Raw genomic sequence first — 15,388 nt, forward strand, 5'->3', positions numbered from 1 at the left:
CTTCTTTGTAATCTTTTTTCTGACTGTAGCATTTCAAACCGTTAAGCGCATTTCTTTATGCCTTGTGAAAATTGCCCCTACTGTAATGCCCTCGGGCGAATGTAGGTACTTAAAAAAATAACTAAATAAATAAAGAGCACAACAAAAGGTTTGTAGTAGTCCATAACACCACTCTCCCTATTGTTTTGAAACAATTCCGACTTTCACTGCGAAGTCTAGCGTAGAACCCGGGATGCTCTGTTAGTTGATAATTACCGCAAAAATCACATGTCCAAGCTATGCCACACAATACGCTCAAACAGATTTTTACGCTAAGATAAACGCGAGAACCTAACAAAAGACGTACGTACTTTGTTGGGAGTATCAACTGGCATTCTGCATCGGCGTTTCGATGACACCGATATCGCTTCAAAACACAGGACTGTTTTACCACTTAAAAATTTTTAAATTTTTTAAAAAGTAACGGTCACGTGGATGCCTTTTCTTCAAAACATTTTATAAATGCGCACAGAAAAGGTTTTCTGCTAAATTGGTAAACGTAAATTAACTCGTCACAATACGATCTCCGCAGAACTTCGCTCCGCAGAACAACGTGTCACGCATGTTATTTATGCTAAAGTATTGCCAAAAGTATAGTTTACACAGATCAAGCTCCGGCACAGACTACGGCAGATGAGATGTGAACCTAGACTGCATTTGCGCTCTTTATTGGCGCATACAATATCCCCCTGTCCTAGAGGCCGGTAGAAGTGTTGTAAATCGGCTTGCTTTGTTATCTCCCGCCGCCTGAGCCAGGCGTGTGACGTATCAACTCAGCGTCATGTCTTTCCTCGCCCTTTCTGCCTTCCCAACTCCCTCTCCCTTGCTATGCTTTAAATACTGTGTTCACGGACGAATAAATCGTTCAGTCCCCAGCGCTGTCTCGTCTCTCGTCCACGCACCGTGTGTGCGCAGGCTATGTAACAGTGGCGACGAGCAAGAAAGGAACCCATGAAGTAAAAGAAGAGAACGGCGAGCAAAACCACGGTACGGTCCTTCAAGAACCTGCAGCAATGACAACGGCAGCCATGGCTCACCACCATCTTCCCGAGTATGACGGCGAGAGGGACAATTGGAAAGCGTACGTCATCAAGGCAGAAGCTTATTTCGAGGCAACGGGGGTTACCGACACAGCGAAAAAAAGGGCGTAGCTCGTAGCAGCGTTAAACACGAGGACTGTGCAGATTCTGGCTGGACGAGTCGCTCCGAAGAAACCGAACAGCCTAACCTACGAAGAAGTCGTTGCAGCGCTGGATGAATATTTTGACCAGAAGCGCCACGAGATAACGGAAAGCTTCCGGTTCTTCAATCGATGTCAGCATGACGGTGAGCCTTTGCAACATTTTCTTGTCGACATCCGACGCATTGCAGACAACTGCAATTTAGGCAGCATGCTGGAACGAATGCTCCGCGACCGTATAGTCTGTGGTGTCAGATCAAAGGCTTTGCAAAAACAGCTTTTGGCAAAAGCTAACTTGACTTTGGAAGAGGCCGAAGCGATAGCCTTATCAGCCGAAACGGCAGAAGATGACTCAAATAAGATATCGGGCGATACAACTACCGTACTGAAGGTTGACGCGCAGCGCGTGTTGACGAAAGAGCCTACTCTAAAATGCGGACGCTGCGGAAGTAAGAAGCATAACAGCCACGCGTGCGGCTGGGCCAAGAGTAGGTGCTATCGCTGTGGTAGGCCGGGTCATCTTGCGAAAATGTGTTCGAGCGACGCTCCGAGGAAACGCGAAACCGTGCAGACGCAAGGCATGCGGGGACGAGCACTGGCGGTGGCGGAAGACTGTGCGGAGGGGAACGTAGACGAAGCTATGCACCTCTGGACTTTGACTTCATCTCGGAAGTGGCAATTAGAGCCCCCAATTCACAGGACATTCATTTGGTGCGGCGTTGACATGCCAATGCTGATAGACACGGGGTCGCCCGTCTGCGTTGTGCCACGCGAAATTTATGAAAAGAACCGGGAGAGATGGCCGGCATTGCAACCTTCATCTATCAAGCTTTCCTGTTATCTTGGCAAGCTCCCCATCCTAGGACAATTGGACATGAAGGTAGCCTACAAGGGTGCCGTAGTAGACTGCTCCTTGGTAGTATTAAATTGCCCCGGTCCTAGTCTATGCGGGCGGGACCTAATTTTTCAGCTGAGCAATGCAGGGTCACCTGTTCTTAACTTGACTGCGGAAGCCGTATCGCCAACGAGTCTGCCGGCCGTGGACGACATCGTCAGCGAATTTCAAGACGTTTTCAGCGCGGAACTCGGCTGCATCAGCGGTCCCCCTGTGCACCTTCAACTCAAGGAAGGAGCTACACCAAAGTTCTGTAAGGCACGATCCATTCCTTTCGCTCTCCGGGATAAGGTTTCTCAAGAACTTGACAGACTGGTAGCAATTGGGGTGTTATCACCGGTAGCGCATGCGGAGTGGGCTACGCCCATTGTGCCCGTCTTAAAGAAAGATGGAACCGTTCGGATTTGCGTCGATTTCAAGATCACGTTAAATCCTGTATGCGAACTGGAGCAGTACCCATTGCCGGTGATTGACGACATGTTTGCGTGCCTAAACGGGGGAGAGTACTTCAGCACTCTCGACCTGCGTGACGCGTATAATCAAGTACCGCTTGACGAAGAATCGCAGAAGCTATGCGTAATTAACACGCATAGAGGGCTATTTTGCTTCAAGAGGCTGCCTTTTGGCATAGCGTCTGCTCCAGCCATCTTCCAACGAAAAATCGAAACAGTCCTGCAGGGGCTACCAGGCGTGCAAGCTTACCTCGATGATGTGTTGGTTGCGGAGCGACAGGGGAGCAGCGAGACCCTGCGAGCGGTACTGCAGCGTTTCCGTGAGCATGGTGTAAAACTCCGTCTAGACAAATGCAAATTTAGTCAGCCTTCAGTCACGTACTTAGGGCACCAAATCGACAAAAACGGCCTACACCCCACTGAGAAACACGTGGAAGCAATCGCCCAGGCTCCTAGCCCGACAAATGTGCAGGAACTACGCTCATTTCTGGGCATGCTGTCGTATTACTCCAAGTTCCTTCCGAATATGTCATCTTTGCTTGCACCTTTGTACCAGTTGCTTGGCAAAAATGCGCGTTGGTTCTGGGGAGAAGCTCAAGACACCGCCTTTGCCAGCGCAAAGCAGTGCCTACTTGCGGCAGGGGTGCTCGTTCACTACGACCCCGCGAAGCCATTAAAACTGGAGTGCGACGCTTCTCCGCATGGCATTGGTGCCGTGCTGTTTCATACAGATGGAAAAGTGAACCGTCCCATAGGCTTCCGTTCGCGAACGCTGACCACTGCTGAGCGGAATTACTCTCAGCTAGAACGTGAGGCCTTGGCCCTTGTTTTTGGGGTGTCGAAATTTCGCGACTATCTCCTCAACAGAGATTTTACCTTGGTCACAGATCACCAGCCGCTTCTGGGCCTGCTGAAAGCGGACAAGCCGACGCCAGCGTTGGCCGCAGCTCGAATACAGCGCTGGGCTCTCTACCTCGGCGGATTTCGCTACAAGCTTCAGTATTCGCCCGGTAAGCTGCTACTAAACGCCGACATCCTTAGCCGGCTACCGCTGCAGACTCCAGCACCACCAGCGAGAAGCGAACCCCCAGAGTATGTTTACGCTCTAGCAAGTTTCGATGATGGTACTGTGTCTGTCGAAGAACTCAAAGAGCTCACTGCGCGGGACCTGTTACTAGCGAAGGTCGTTGAGTACACCAAGAATGGCTGGCCGAAACATGTAAAGGACACAGAGCTGATGCCATTCTCGGACCGCCGGTTAGAACTATCCGTGGCTCATGGGTTGTTATACTGGGGTCATAGAGTTGTTGTTCCCACACAAGCACGAGAACGGGTGCTACATATGCTGCATGAGACACATCAAGGGTCATCGGCAATGAAGGCTGTCGCCAGATCGGCATTCTGGTGGCCGGGACTAGACCGAGAGATAGAACACCTCTCAGCGTCATGCCACAACTGCGTGCAAAACCTGCCTATGCCAGCCTCTGCTCAACCAATGAGTTGGCCAGCCGTTAAGGAAAAATGGTCGAGGCTGCACGCCGATTTCGCCGGGCCGGTCGCAGGCAGTATGATATTGGTGGTCGTGGATGCGGCCACTAAGTGGATTGAAGCCGTGCCCATGAGGCATGCAAGCACGCAGTCCACAATTGCCAGCTTACGCAGCATTTTTGCCAGGTTCGGTGTTCCACGCACAATAGTTACGGACAATGGCACGCAGTTCACGAGTGAAGAATTCGCCACTTTTGCGAAGAACAATAACATCGCACACCTCCGTACGGCTGTGTATCACCCACAATCTAATGGGCTCGCTGAACGAGCTGTTCGGACGATTAAGGAAGCTTTAAAGAAGATAAGCGAAGGCACATTGGAAGAGAAATTAGTGAAAGTTCTTTTCAACTACAGGAGAACGCCGTGCCACGAGGGAAAATCCCTTTCCGAACTTCTATTCGGCTACCTGATCCGCTCTTGTTTGGACTCTTGTTTCCCACCTTTCCCAGGGTCAACCCGGGAGACGGAAGAGTGGACACTGCCGCCCGACACAGCCGTGTACGCCCGTAACTACGGCCAGGGGGAGAAATGGACACCAGGGAAAGTTCAGTCCACAACAGGGTCTCGCATGGTCATCATACAAACGCCCGCTGGAGTGGTTCGACGTCACATAGACCAAGTGCGTTCCAGGCCGAGCCCGGCATCCGCTCGGAGCGGCGTTCACCGAGACCAAGACGAGGGGAGCACTTCGGCTGCAGCTGCGCCCACACCAACCGACAACGAAGGCGATTTGAACGAGCAGCCTGCAGACCTGGTGGCACCCACAAAACCGTCACCGCCTATCCAGAAGGCGCAGGAACCACCGCAAGTTTTGCGACGCTCTACTCGGGAAAGAAAGCCTGTACAGCGTTTTCAATACTAAGGGAGGAGAAATGTTGTAAATCGGCTTGCTTTGTTATCTCCCGCCGCCTGAGCCAGGCGTGTGACGTATCAACTCAGCGTCATGTCTTTCCTCGCCCTTTCTGCCTTCCCAACTCCCTCTCCCTTGCTATGCTTTAAATACTGTGTTCACGGACGAATAAATGGTTCAGTCCCCAGCGCTGTCTCGTCTCTCGTCCACGCACCGTGTGTGCGCCGGCTATGTAACAAGAAGAAAGTGACGTTTTCAGAAAATTATACCCCCCACAAAGCATGCAAGCGAATCGCACTAAAAATTCCCAAACCAAACCACAGTTAATTTCATAGTCTCACGTAGGCCAACGTAAAATACCCCCGAGAGATACCCACGTAGTATCTCTCCAAAAGCTACTGATAATACAGTGTTAAGAAAAAATTACACCATCTCCCCGAAGGGAACTATGTGGTGCTGCAAAGCAGAATTCTTGGCATCCATTTAGCTCATCGGACGGCGCAGCGTGTCTCAACCGAAGCAGCAACTGAGGAGGCAGCGCGCGGACCGGGTTTATTATATAGAGCAGATGGAGTGGAGAGGAGAAGATGAGAGAGGAGGCGGGCATGCGCGCTTATAGCGCAGCTGGCGTGGAGAGGGGGAGAGCAGGAGCAGTGCGTGCGCTATCGGTAGAATTGGTAATCTCCGTCAGCGTTGGCAAGGTAAAGGTTGTTGAGCTGCACCGACTGAGAGCAACGTACACGCCCCGTCTTCGCAGCATTGTCTTCTTCTTCTTCAGCGGCTCCCCCACGCGAAGATGACGACGGTGGTTGAACGCAAAGCTACCTCGTGATCGATTCGTTGGTTGGCCATTACCTAGGGGCATCCGGCCACAATCATCAGAAGTGCTGCGGACGGGACGAGAGCAATGTACACGCCCTCCTCTTCGCAGCATTGTCTTCTTCTCCTTCTTGGTCTTCAGCGGTTTCCCTACTGGAAGATGACCGACGGTGGTTGAACGCGAAGCTATCTCGTGATGGAGTCTTTGGTTGGCCAGTCCCTAAGTGCAACCTGCCACAATTATCATAGAGGCGCTGCGGACGGGGCATGGACGCAGGACATCCCCCGAGAAAGAGACGCTAACATCCTCCTCTAAAGTTTTCAGTTCATCGTTTCCGTTGACGTTCAGCTTTCGCGTGCCTTCCTTGTATCAGTACCTTCTTGACCTAGTTTGAATGAGTCAATAACATATGTCTCGTTCCTAGCACTTGCTCTTGTCTCGGATTTATAGCGCAGTGATTCCACCTCTTGCCACCGTTGCGTGCGGACGAGGAATCATGTGCTCCGTCGGGGAAGTAACAGCGGCCCAGGCCGGCCACGGAAACGGGGTAGATGCTAAGGGAGATAGTGAGTATCAAGTTATTTTGCCTCAGTTGCCTACAGGACGTATTGTTTCAAATACGTGTTTTTATTGACGGCGACGTGAAAGCCCGACCGTTTCGTGTAGAGGACTTAAGAGACATGCTCGCCGTGTTGATATGCTCCCCGATGTGATTGCCCTGGGGGCGTACCAAATCAACCACGTGAGGGCGTTGACCTTCAAGAGTGCCGAGGTCACAAAGAAAACGAAAGCGGCCTGCGAGCAGGAGGTGAAGGGACGCTGGTGTCTCGTCATCGCCCCGAAGACCACCAATTGAGGCTTAAGCTACACTGGCTGCTGCACGGCGTTGATAACGAAAACGTCCGGGCACCGCTCGCTACCTTCGGCAAGGCCATCGAGATCACCAAAGAAAGATGGCGAGTACAAGGTGTCCTTGACAAAGGGTCTACGACAAGGGTGGTGACGCTGAAGCTAATATCTAGCGTGACTTTGGAAGATTTTCCCCATCAAATTCGGGTGGCTGGAGAGCGGGCTTTCCTCGTCGCACCGGGTCGGTCGATGCAATGCCTTCGCTGCCAGGGAACGGGTGAGTCCGCAGAGACCGCAATGTGCCACGCTGCTCCCGGTGCCGGCGTTTCGGCCACTCGGAAGCGCAGTGCGTTCGCACTTACGCGGCGGTCCCGGGGACTGTGCAACGCGAGGAACTTGACGAGCACCTCATGGACATGGTCGAGGCGGAAGCGGCCGCAGAAGGCACGGGACACCAGTCGACTGCGGAAGAGACTACAAGCACAACGGATTTCTCTGAGAGCTTGGAGCCTAGGACCCAGGAGGACCAAGGCCAACCGGTGTATCAGCCACCAACGGGGAGAATCCGAGCAACCGGCCGCAGCGGCATCTCAGCCGTCAACGGGGGACGCCGAGCAACCGGCCTCAGCAGCGTCTCATCCGCCAACGAGGGACGCCGAGCACCAGCCCACAGAGACGCTAGGTGCTACAGGAGGGGCATTCAAGCGCAGCCTTTATAAGTCGGGTGAAGGGGGCGGCCACGAAGCCGCAACCAGCAGCGAGGAGCCGCCACTGAAAACAATCCAGGGCTGACGGCTGTTATCCTAGCCTGGAACGAACGTCCATCGCGGTCGGGGGCCTCGAGAGACGCCGCCGGTGAAGCAACTTTCGCCAGATGCTTTCGCGGCGTTTAAGAACGCGTAGCGTAGTCCTCACGTGTCAGGTAAGCACCATGGGCCCGGTCTGTATCCTTCATAAGTGAACGGCAATTAGTGGTTCCAAGAGCGTAGCAACAATAAATGTCCGGGGGGGCTGCCGACACGTCCAAAGCAAAGTCAGGTTTACCGTCGGTTCACAGAGCAGGACATTGACGTTGTAGCCGTTCAGGAGACGTTAGTCGAGTAGGAGGAGGAGACCGAAGCCATGGTGCGTCGTTTCAAGTCGGGGTACTATGCTTGCGTAATTCATGCTTTGGAGACTGCCGTGAGATGTGTATTTTGACTCAAGAAGCTGCCGAGCCTGGTTGTGGAGGGTGTGACGTAGTGCCATTCGGGCAGGCTGGTTGCGCGTGATTGCAGCCTTGGTAATGTGAACTTTCGAATTGTCTGTGTATACGCTTCAAATAATGTAATAGAGAGGAAAAACATTCTTCGACTCTCAGCCAACACGTCGATACAGACAGAATGCTCATTAAAATAGGCGATTTGAACTGTGTGCTTTCTGCCCGGTATAAAACAAGTGACAACGCGCATGGAAATGCCAGTACTAATTTGTTATCCGAAATTATTGCGGATGTCGGACAATGTCTATTGAAAACATTGTTGGACAATTTTGTCAATAGACAAAAATTGGACAAAAATTGGACAATGGACAAAATTGTTGAGGATGTCGGCAATGTCTAGACGGGGAAAAAGACGTCTCATTCACCCACTTTCAAGATTTCAGCCACGCGAGGCTGGATAGGATTTACGTTTCGCTGGATTTAATACAGAATGTCAAAGCTATAATGTGCACGCGGTTTCCTTTTCCAATCATTGTTTGGTAACGTGCAGGATTGGGTGCAAGAAAGAAGAGTCCCCCTTTACATGGTACCTATGTAAATTAAACTGTAAACTTTTGGATGACGAAACATTTACGGCGTTTGTTATACAAAAAACCGCCGAACTTTAAAGAACACGTAGTGACAGCAGGGCGCTGTGGGAGTTAAGCAAGCAAGAGATAAAACTAAAAGCCATACAACGCTGTAGCTGTATTAAATATGAAGAAACCAAAAAGAAAAGAATGCTTAGAAACAACCTACTAAAATTAACGCTAGAGGAGGGCAGAATGCCCGGTGTGTTTAAGGACGATATTGCACAGATAAAGCCTAAGCTTGAACTTATCGACGAAGAACGCTATCGCGGTGCCCTAGAACGCGCGAGAACAGCTCAATAGCCAGTAGGTGAGGCGCCCACAAAGCCTGCGCTCGGAACAGAAAAAGCACATGCACGACGCAATCAGATCAAGGAGGTAACTTACATGGGTAAAGTAACGAGTGAAAAAAGCGAAATCAAGGACGCTTTTTATGAATATTACCAAGAACTGTTCGCTCTTAAGGCGGTGGACGCAGAAAGCTACAATCTGTATTTTATTGATGGGCTGCCTCGTTTGGAAGACGATATGATGGACTGGCTTCCACTACCTATTTCGGAAGACGAAGCGAAATGTGCTTTCATTGAAAGCCTGAACCCGGGAAAGTCGCCGGGACCAGATGGGTTAAGCGCTGCTGTTTATACGATGTTTAAATACGAAATGGTACCCGTGCTAACGAAGATGTTTAATGCAGCATATGATATTACACACTGCCCACATCATATTCCACGTCCCACACAGTCCTCATTCCTAAAACAGATGAAGCGGAGAAATTTAAATTTGTCAAGTCGTACCGGCCAATATTATTAACAAACGTCGACTACAAATTCTTTATAAAAGTTGTGGCACAAAGGCTTCAAAGTGTTGTCCAACAAATAGCAGGGCCTCATCAGACGTGCGGAATTGAGGGCCACAATATTTTTACAAATATCCAGAAAGCAAGGTGTGTCCTCAAGTGCTGCGACGCCCTGCACACGGGGGTGGAAGCTCTGTAGACTGACTTGGAAAAAGCCATTGATTGTGTGTCACACGAGATATTGTTTTGTATTTTGGGCTATGTGAACGTTGGGTCTGTAATTCAAGAGGGAGTCGCCCAGGAGTTCCGCAATTGCACTACGCGGCTGATCGTAAACAAAACGTTTGGAGCCCCAATTCAAGTGCAGCGTTCGGTGCGCCAGGGCTGCCCCCTCAGCCCCCTTTTGTTTTGCATATACATCGAAGCCCTCTGTATGAGTATAATCACAAATAGTGGCATCGAAGGCTTCCGACTGCATGAGTCGTAAGTTAAACTTCTGGCTTACGCAGACGACGTGGCCGTTTTTTGTATGAACGAAGAAAGCGTTCAGTTGGTAGTTGACACTGTCAAAAATGTGGCATGGGGAATGGTCATCAACACCGCCAACTTTCGCTAATAGGCGCCGTGCAGTGAACAGAGGGCGACACTGAGCCGCGGCACCCAGCGCCGCCATCGGGGAATAAGAAAAACACTGGGTCGGCCACCGCTCGCCAGCGTGCTCGGGTTTCGGTTGCGCTCCTGCTTGGCGGCACCGGATCAAATGTAGTATACGCAATTTTTAAGTTTTATATTAATTAAAACATAGTACTGTAATTCTACCGCACCGGGGTAGGAATAGACTGAAGGAGGGAGCTGTTGACTACGCGTACGGGGGAGGAAAGCAAGCGATATTGACTTTGCCATGCATAGCCAGAACGCAGGTGGAGCCTTTCGTGCGCACGTTTTCACGTTTCCACATAGTTTTTTCAGTGAATTTGTGTTTCCACTAGAAAGCACAAATTAATTAGCTGCTCACAGCATTGGGAAGAAGCCGTTTTGTTCGCATACTTGAAATCGAACCGCCGTGGTTTCGCGGGTACGGTGCCCGTCTCACAGGATCGATTGTTTGGGTGTAGTGCGGTCTGAACGCTGCGCTACGTGCTAGTAGCATTGACTTCAAAGCAAGTAAAATTACCTTAAATACGCGGGCTCCAGTGTGGATCATGCGGGTGGGAAGCATCGGGAAGTGCGCACCAACTGGGGGAGATTTTCGATTGATTGTGCGGTTCAACTCGCCGACGCCAGACAGGCTATGAGGCGCGCCGTAGCGGAGGAATCGGGAGAGAGAGAGAATGAACTTTATTTAATGAGAGGAGTCAAGCGGGCGGTTTCCTCAGTTCAGGACCCCGTTGGAGCGTCCAGCCGCCTCAGCTCGGTGGATCAGCCGAAGCTGGTCTTCGAGGCTAGAGCTGGCCAGCACTTCCTCCCACTGCTCAATCGAGGGATTAGATATCGGGGAAAGTGAGGGGTTAAGCTGGCACTCCCACACCATGTGATACAAGGTGCAGGGCGCGTTGCAGAATTGGCACTGTGAGTAGTATATTGTTGGCCAGAATAAGTGGAGTTTGGTCGGGTGGGGGAACGTGTTGGTTTGGAGGAGACGCCAGGAGCGCTCCTCTGCCTTGCTGAGGGAGGGGTGGCCGGCGGGTAGCATAAGCCTGGTGAGCCTGTAGAATTGGGTCACCTCCTGGTATGACGTTACAGGGATCGCTGTCTCAAGCCAACTTTCTCGCGGCGCTCGGTTGGTCAGACCTCGAGCAGTCTCATGAGCAAAGACATTACCGCAGAGGGAAGCGTGAGCTGGTGTCCAGACAATCGACACCCTTTTCCTCGGAGGGTTCTGGCCGAGGATCTTCATGGCGATGCACGAGATGCGGCCTTGGAGGTAGCTCCTACACGCTGACTGTGAATCTGTGATTATCACTTCCGCTGGGGTCTGCGTTATTGCCAGCGCAATAGCTACCTCTTCGGCCTGTAGCGTCGAGACGTTGTTGATAGTGAGGCTCGAGGCGTGGCTATCTTTCTTCGTCACAGTCGCTACCATGGCTCCTCGTCTGGCATAATCTGCGGCGTCCGTATAATAAACCATATCGTTTGAGCCGTAGTTTTTCTCCAGGGCTCTAACTCGCGCCTCTCTCCGACCCTCGTGGAACTGCGGGTGCATGTTTCTGGGCAGCGGGGCCACTCTGATGTTTTGGCGTAGTTCGCGAGGGATGTCTACTGTGGTTTCCAGAGGGCGATCAGGGATGTTTATGCCCAGTCTTAGCAGAAGGGCCCTGCCTGCATCCGTCCCTGCTAGCCGGTAACGTTGACTGAGCAGGTGGCCCTCAATCAGCTCGTCCACAGTGTTGTGCACCCCAAGCTTGAGGAGACGATCCGTGGAGGTGTAGGGAGGCAGACCCAGGGCTTGTTTATACGCCTTTCGCAAGAGCGTATCTAACTTGTTCTTCTCTGCCTTGTTTAGTAGTGCATAGGGCGTCACATAGCAGATTCTCGATACGACGAACGCCTGAACGAGGCGAAGCGTATCCGCCTCCTTCATGCCTCTTCCCTTGGTCGTGATCCGACGGAGCATGTGGGCAATCTGACAAGTCGTGTGTTCCAATTTCCTTATCATCGTGGTGTTTGCGCAATCAGCTTGAATTACCATACCTAGAATCTTCACTTGCGGAGACGGGGTGATGGTAGCACCGTCCAGCGTGATCTCCATCGAAGGGACATCTGTTTGCCTACCGCCCTTTCTGCGCACTAGAAGCAGCTCAGATTTTTCTGGGGCGCACGAGAGTCCACAGTTCTTAGCATACTCATTCACGGTATCAGCCGCCATTTGGAGACGGTCCTGCATCTCCCCGACCGAGCCCATACCGGTCCACACCGTGATATCATCGGCGTAAAGACCGTGGTGTAAGCCCGGAATCGACGCCAGTTGTTTAGGCAGGCCGATGAGGGCAATGTTGAATAGGAGGGGGACAGGACCGCTCCTTGTGGCGTGCCGCGTCCGCCGGTGCGAGTCGGTTGTGTCTGAATGTCTCCAATCTTGAGGGTAGCTTGGCGCCCGGAGAGAAAGTCTCTGACGTAGGTGTATGTGCGACTACCACACCCGAGCTCGTTCAGATTAGTGAGTATGGCTTCATGGCTGACGTTGTCAAAGGCTCCTTTTAAGTCTAGAGCCAGGATGGCCTTAGGTGTGTGGGTGTTGGCCCGTTCTATGATGTCCTCCTTCAGTTGCAGCAACACATCTTGCGTCGACAGGTGCTGTCGGAACCCGTACATGGTCGGTGGGAACTGCTTTGTGTCTTCGAGGAAGTTCTGCAGGCGGTTGTGCACGACGTGTTCGAGCAGCTTCCCGATACACGACGTGAGGGATATTGGCCGTAGGTTTTCGATGCCGAGATGTTTGTTTGGTTTAGGTATTAGGCGCACCTCAGCAGATTTCCATTCAAGTGGGATGGCTCCTCTCTCCCAGCACTGATTGTAGTAGGCTGTGAGGGATGCTATAGAGGGTTCGTCGAGGTTGGCCAATGCTTTGTTTGTGATTTGGTCCTGACCTGGCGCGGTATTTCGGCGGATCTTCTGAAGCGCAGCTTTCACCTCAGCCGTGGTAATGGGTGCATCCAATTGCGGGTTTGGATCTCCCTTGTAGTCAGGGGCCGCATAAGGTGGGTGTATGGGCAGGTATTTCTGCTGCAGTTTTTTGAGCAGATCCTCTTGGGAACCCTCAAACTTGTGAATAATGGTGTTAATTTTCTTGCAGGCTGCGCTTTTGTAATTTGTCGGATCAATGAGGTATCTGAGCAGTTTCCATGTTTTGGATGCGCTGAGGGTACCGCAGAGCCCGTCGCAGAGCTGCAGCCAGTTCTTACTGCATAGCTCCGCTGCGTATTTTGCGGCCTGTTCAGAGAGTTTGGCTATTCTTTTCTTGAGTTTTCTGTTGTGGCGCTGACGCTTCCACCTCCTGACGAGGCTGCGGCGAGCCTCCCACAGGTGTAACAGCTTGGGATCGACACTTGGAGTCTGAACAGTGGTCTTGACTTCTTGTGTTGCCGACTTAATGTCTGTTAGTATCGTGGAAGCCCAGTCACTAATGTCGTTGATTTCTGAGGCGGATTGGATCTCTCGCTGCTCTCGGAACTTAGCCCAGTCCACGATGCGGGCTACGCCATTACGTGCTCTGTACTCCTCCCCAACGATAGTGGTAGCTATAATTGCGTGGTCGCTACCTAGGTATTCCCCGGTGTTTTCCCACGTGGCTTGAGAGACGTTTCGCCCAAACGTGAGATCCGGGCACGTGTCTCTGGAAACACTATTTCCCATTCTGGTAGGTGCAGTCCAGTCGGTGAGGAGCGTGAGCTCGTGCTCTTCAGAGGAGGCTATTAGTTCGTTTCCGCGCTTATTTGAGTAGTGGTATCCCCATACGGGGTGAGCCGCATTGAAATCACCCAACACTAGCAAGGGACAGGCATCAGCCACCTGTACTGCTTGCTGTATCAGACTCCTTAATTCCGACTGCTTCCTCTTAGGCCTGCAGTACACGTTAAGGATAAAAACGCTCTTTCCTTTCCCAGGTTTCCGAGGTATCAGCTCTGTGAGGGTCCCTTCTGTTCTCGGTAGCTGTAGCGTGTGTTGCACTGCTGTTACTCTCTTGCTGATGAGCGTGGTAGTGTCTCCGCATTCCGCGTCACCGTGTGTGATGTAGCCAGGTAGTCGTGCATAGGAGTTTACCTCCTGTAGCGCGAGTACATCCGGTTTGTCCGTGCACGAATCAATATATTGTGAGAGTGACCCAAGTTTCCCTTTGATACTTCTTGCGTTCCATTGCCACACTATTAGCTTTTTCTCTTGCTTTCCCCGGCGGCTAGCCATGGTTAGCTCGGGTGGGGTCTGCCTGGTCGTGGTTATCTAGCGAGGACGGCCGAAGGTATGGCTTGTCCCTACGTGGTGTTCTGCCAACTGCCGCATTTTGGCTTTCGAGTGCATCTAGTCTGCCTAACATAAGGGTGACAGACTGTTGGAGTTGAGCTATGCCAGCCGTCATGTTTTGCGCCATTGCATTTAGCTGTTCCGTCAGCTTGTCCTCTGCCTCCTTTGTCCGCGTCTCTAGGGCCTCAGTACGCCTTGGGGAGTCAGTCTGCTCATTTGTATCGTTTATTTTACGCCGTTTCTCTGTTCCCCCGTTCGTTTGCGGAGGGTTTAGCTTAGCCTTCGAGGCAACCTGCGCGATTGTAGATCTCAGAAGGGCCATTTCTTTCTTTAGGTCTTCGATCTGCGATTGTAGCTTGTTGCATTCCTCGCATTGGGATTTAGGGGGTTGAGCAGTGGGAAGGAGAACTTGAGACCAGCTCACCTGTGGCGCCCCGGAAGACGGGGTCCTCACTTTGCCTCCGCCGCTGCTGGCGTCCGCACCTAGACCGGACCGGTATCTGGGTCAGGAGCGGGACCTGGAACGAGCTCGGGTTTCTCATTTGGCTTCCGAATCGGAGCCATTAGGTCTCAAGTCGGTTCGCGATCTGGAGCGGGACCTGGATCGCCTCTTAGCTGCCCCCGTACATCTCTGTAGAGACGGCCAGCGGCTGCAGGAATTGGAGCGAGATGATCGTTTTCGTCTTGACCCGTCGTCCCACGAGGTCAAGTGTTCAGCCGAGCGGTTCAATCTGTCCCTGGATGGTTCTCTTGTGCCACTTGAGTGTTCTTTACTTTTTTCCCAAGCCTTGCGGCGGATGATGTACGGTTCCCGAAAACGTTTTGGGCATTCTCTACACGCCGTGATGTGCTTGCCATTGCAGAGATCGCATTTCGGATCGCATGGATGGTCTGGCGCTGGGTCTCTCACGCCGCACTTCTCACAGGCGCGGATTCCGACGTTCACGCAGACGTCCGCCCTGTGTCCCGTACAGTGGCAGTTGGTGCAGTATGGGATGGTCTTCTTATAGATGAAACATTTCATCTCAACACCCTTATAATAAATGTAGAAGGGTACCTTGTGACCTTGTATCGTAACGAGAACAGAGCCTGACATTCCCAGGCGGCGGCAGCTTAGGAATTCATATCCTGGGAGCCAAATGTCCTCCAACACTTGCTCCATCGTGTAAT

At 51.9% G+C, this 15,388-nt stretch overlaps 1 protein-coding gene across 1 annotated transcript; it reads left to right on the top strand.

Moving 5' to 3' along the window:
- Positions 1–900: 900 nt before the first annotated feature.
- LOC144160969 (uncharacterized) lies at positions 901–5,112 on the top strand. Its single transcript, XM_077692039.1, has 3 exons — positions 901–2,367; positions 3,454–3,576; positions 4,564–5,112. The coding sequence occupies exons 1-3, from the start codon at positions 1,431–1,433 to the stop codon at positions 4,974–4,976; spliced, it is 1,473 nt and encodes a 490-aa protein (XP_077548165.1). The 5' UTR covers positions 901–1,430; the 3' UTR covers positions 4,977–5,112.
- Positions 5,113–15,388: the final 10,276 nt, after the last annotated feature.

Source organism: Haemaphysalis longicornis, unplaced genomic scaffold (genome assembly GCF_048455015.1).
Source record: "Haemaphysalis longicornis isolate Haplotype H1 unplaced genomic scaffold, Haemaphysalis longicornis Haplotype H1 scaffold_11, whole genome shotgun sequence".
Taxonomy (NCBI): domain Eukaryota; kingdom Metazoa; phylum Arthropoda; class Arachnida; order Ixodida; family Ixodidae; genus Haemaphysalis; species Haemaphysalis longicornis.

Coding starts and splice junctions, on each gene's coding strand:
- LOC144160969 (XM_077692039.1), top strand. CDS start 1,431: ATGCTGGAACGAATGCTCCGCGACCGTATAGTCTGTGGTGTCAGATCA. Junction 2,368..3,453: donor AGGAGCTACACCAAAGTTCT/GTAAGGCACGAT, acceptor CCTTGGTCACAG/ATCACCAGCCGCTTCTGGGC. Junction 3,577..4,563: donor CAAGCTTCAGTATTCGCCCG/GTAAGCTGCTAC, acceptor CACCTTTCCCAG/GGTCAACCCGGGAGACGGAA.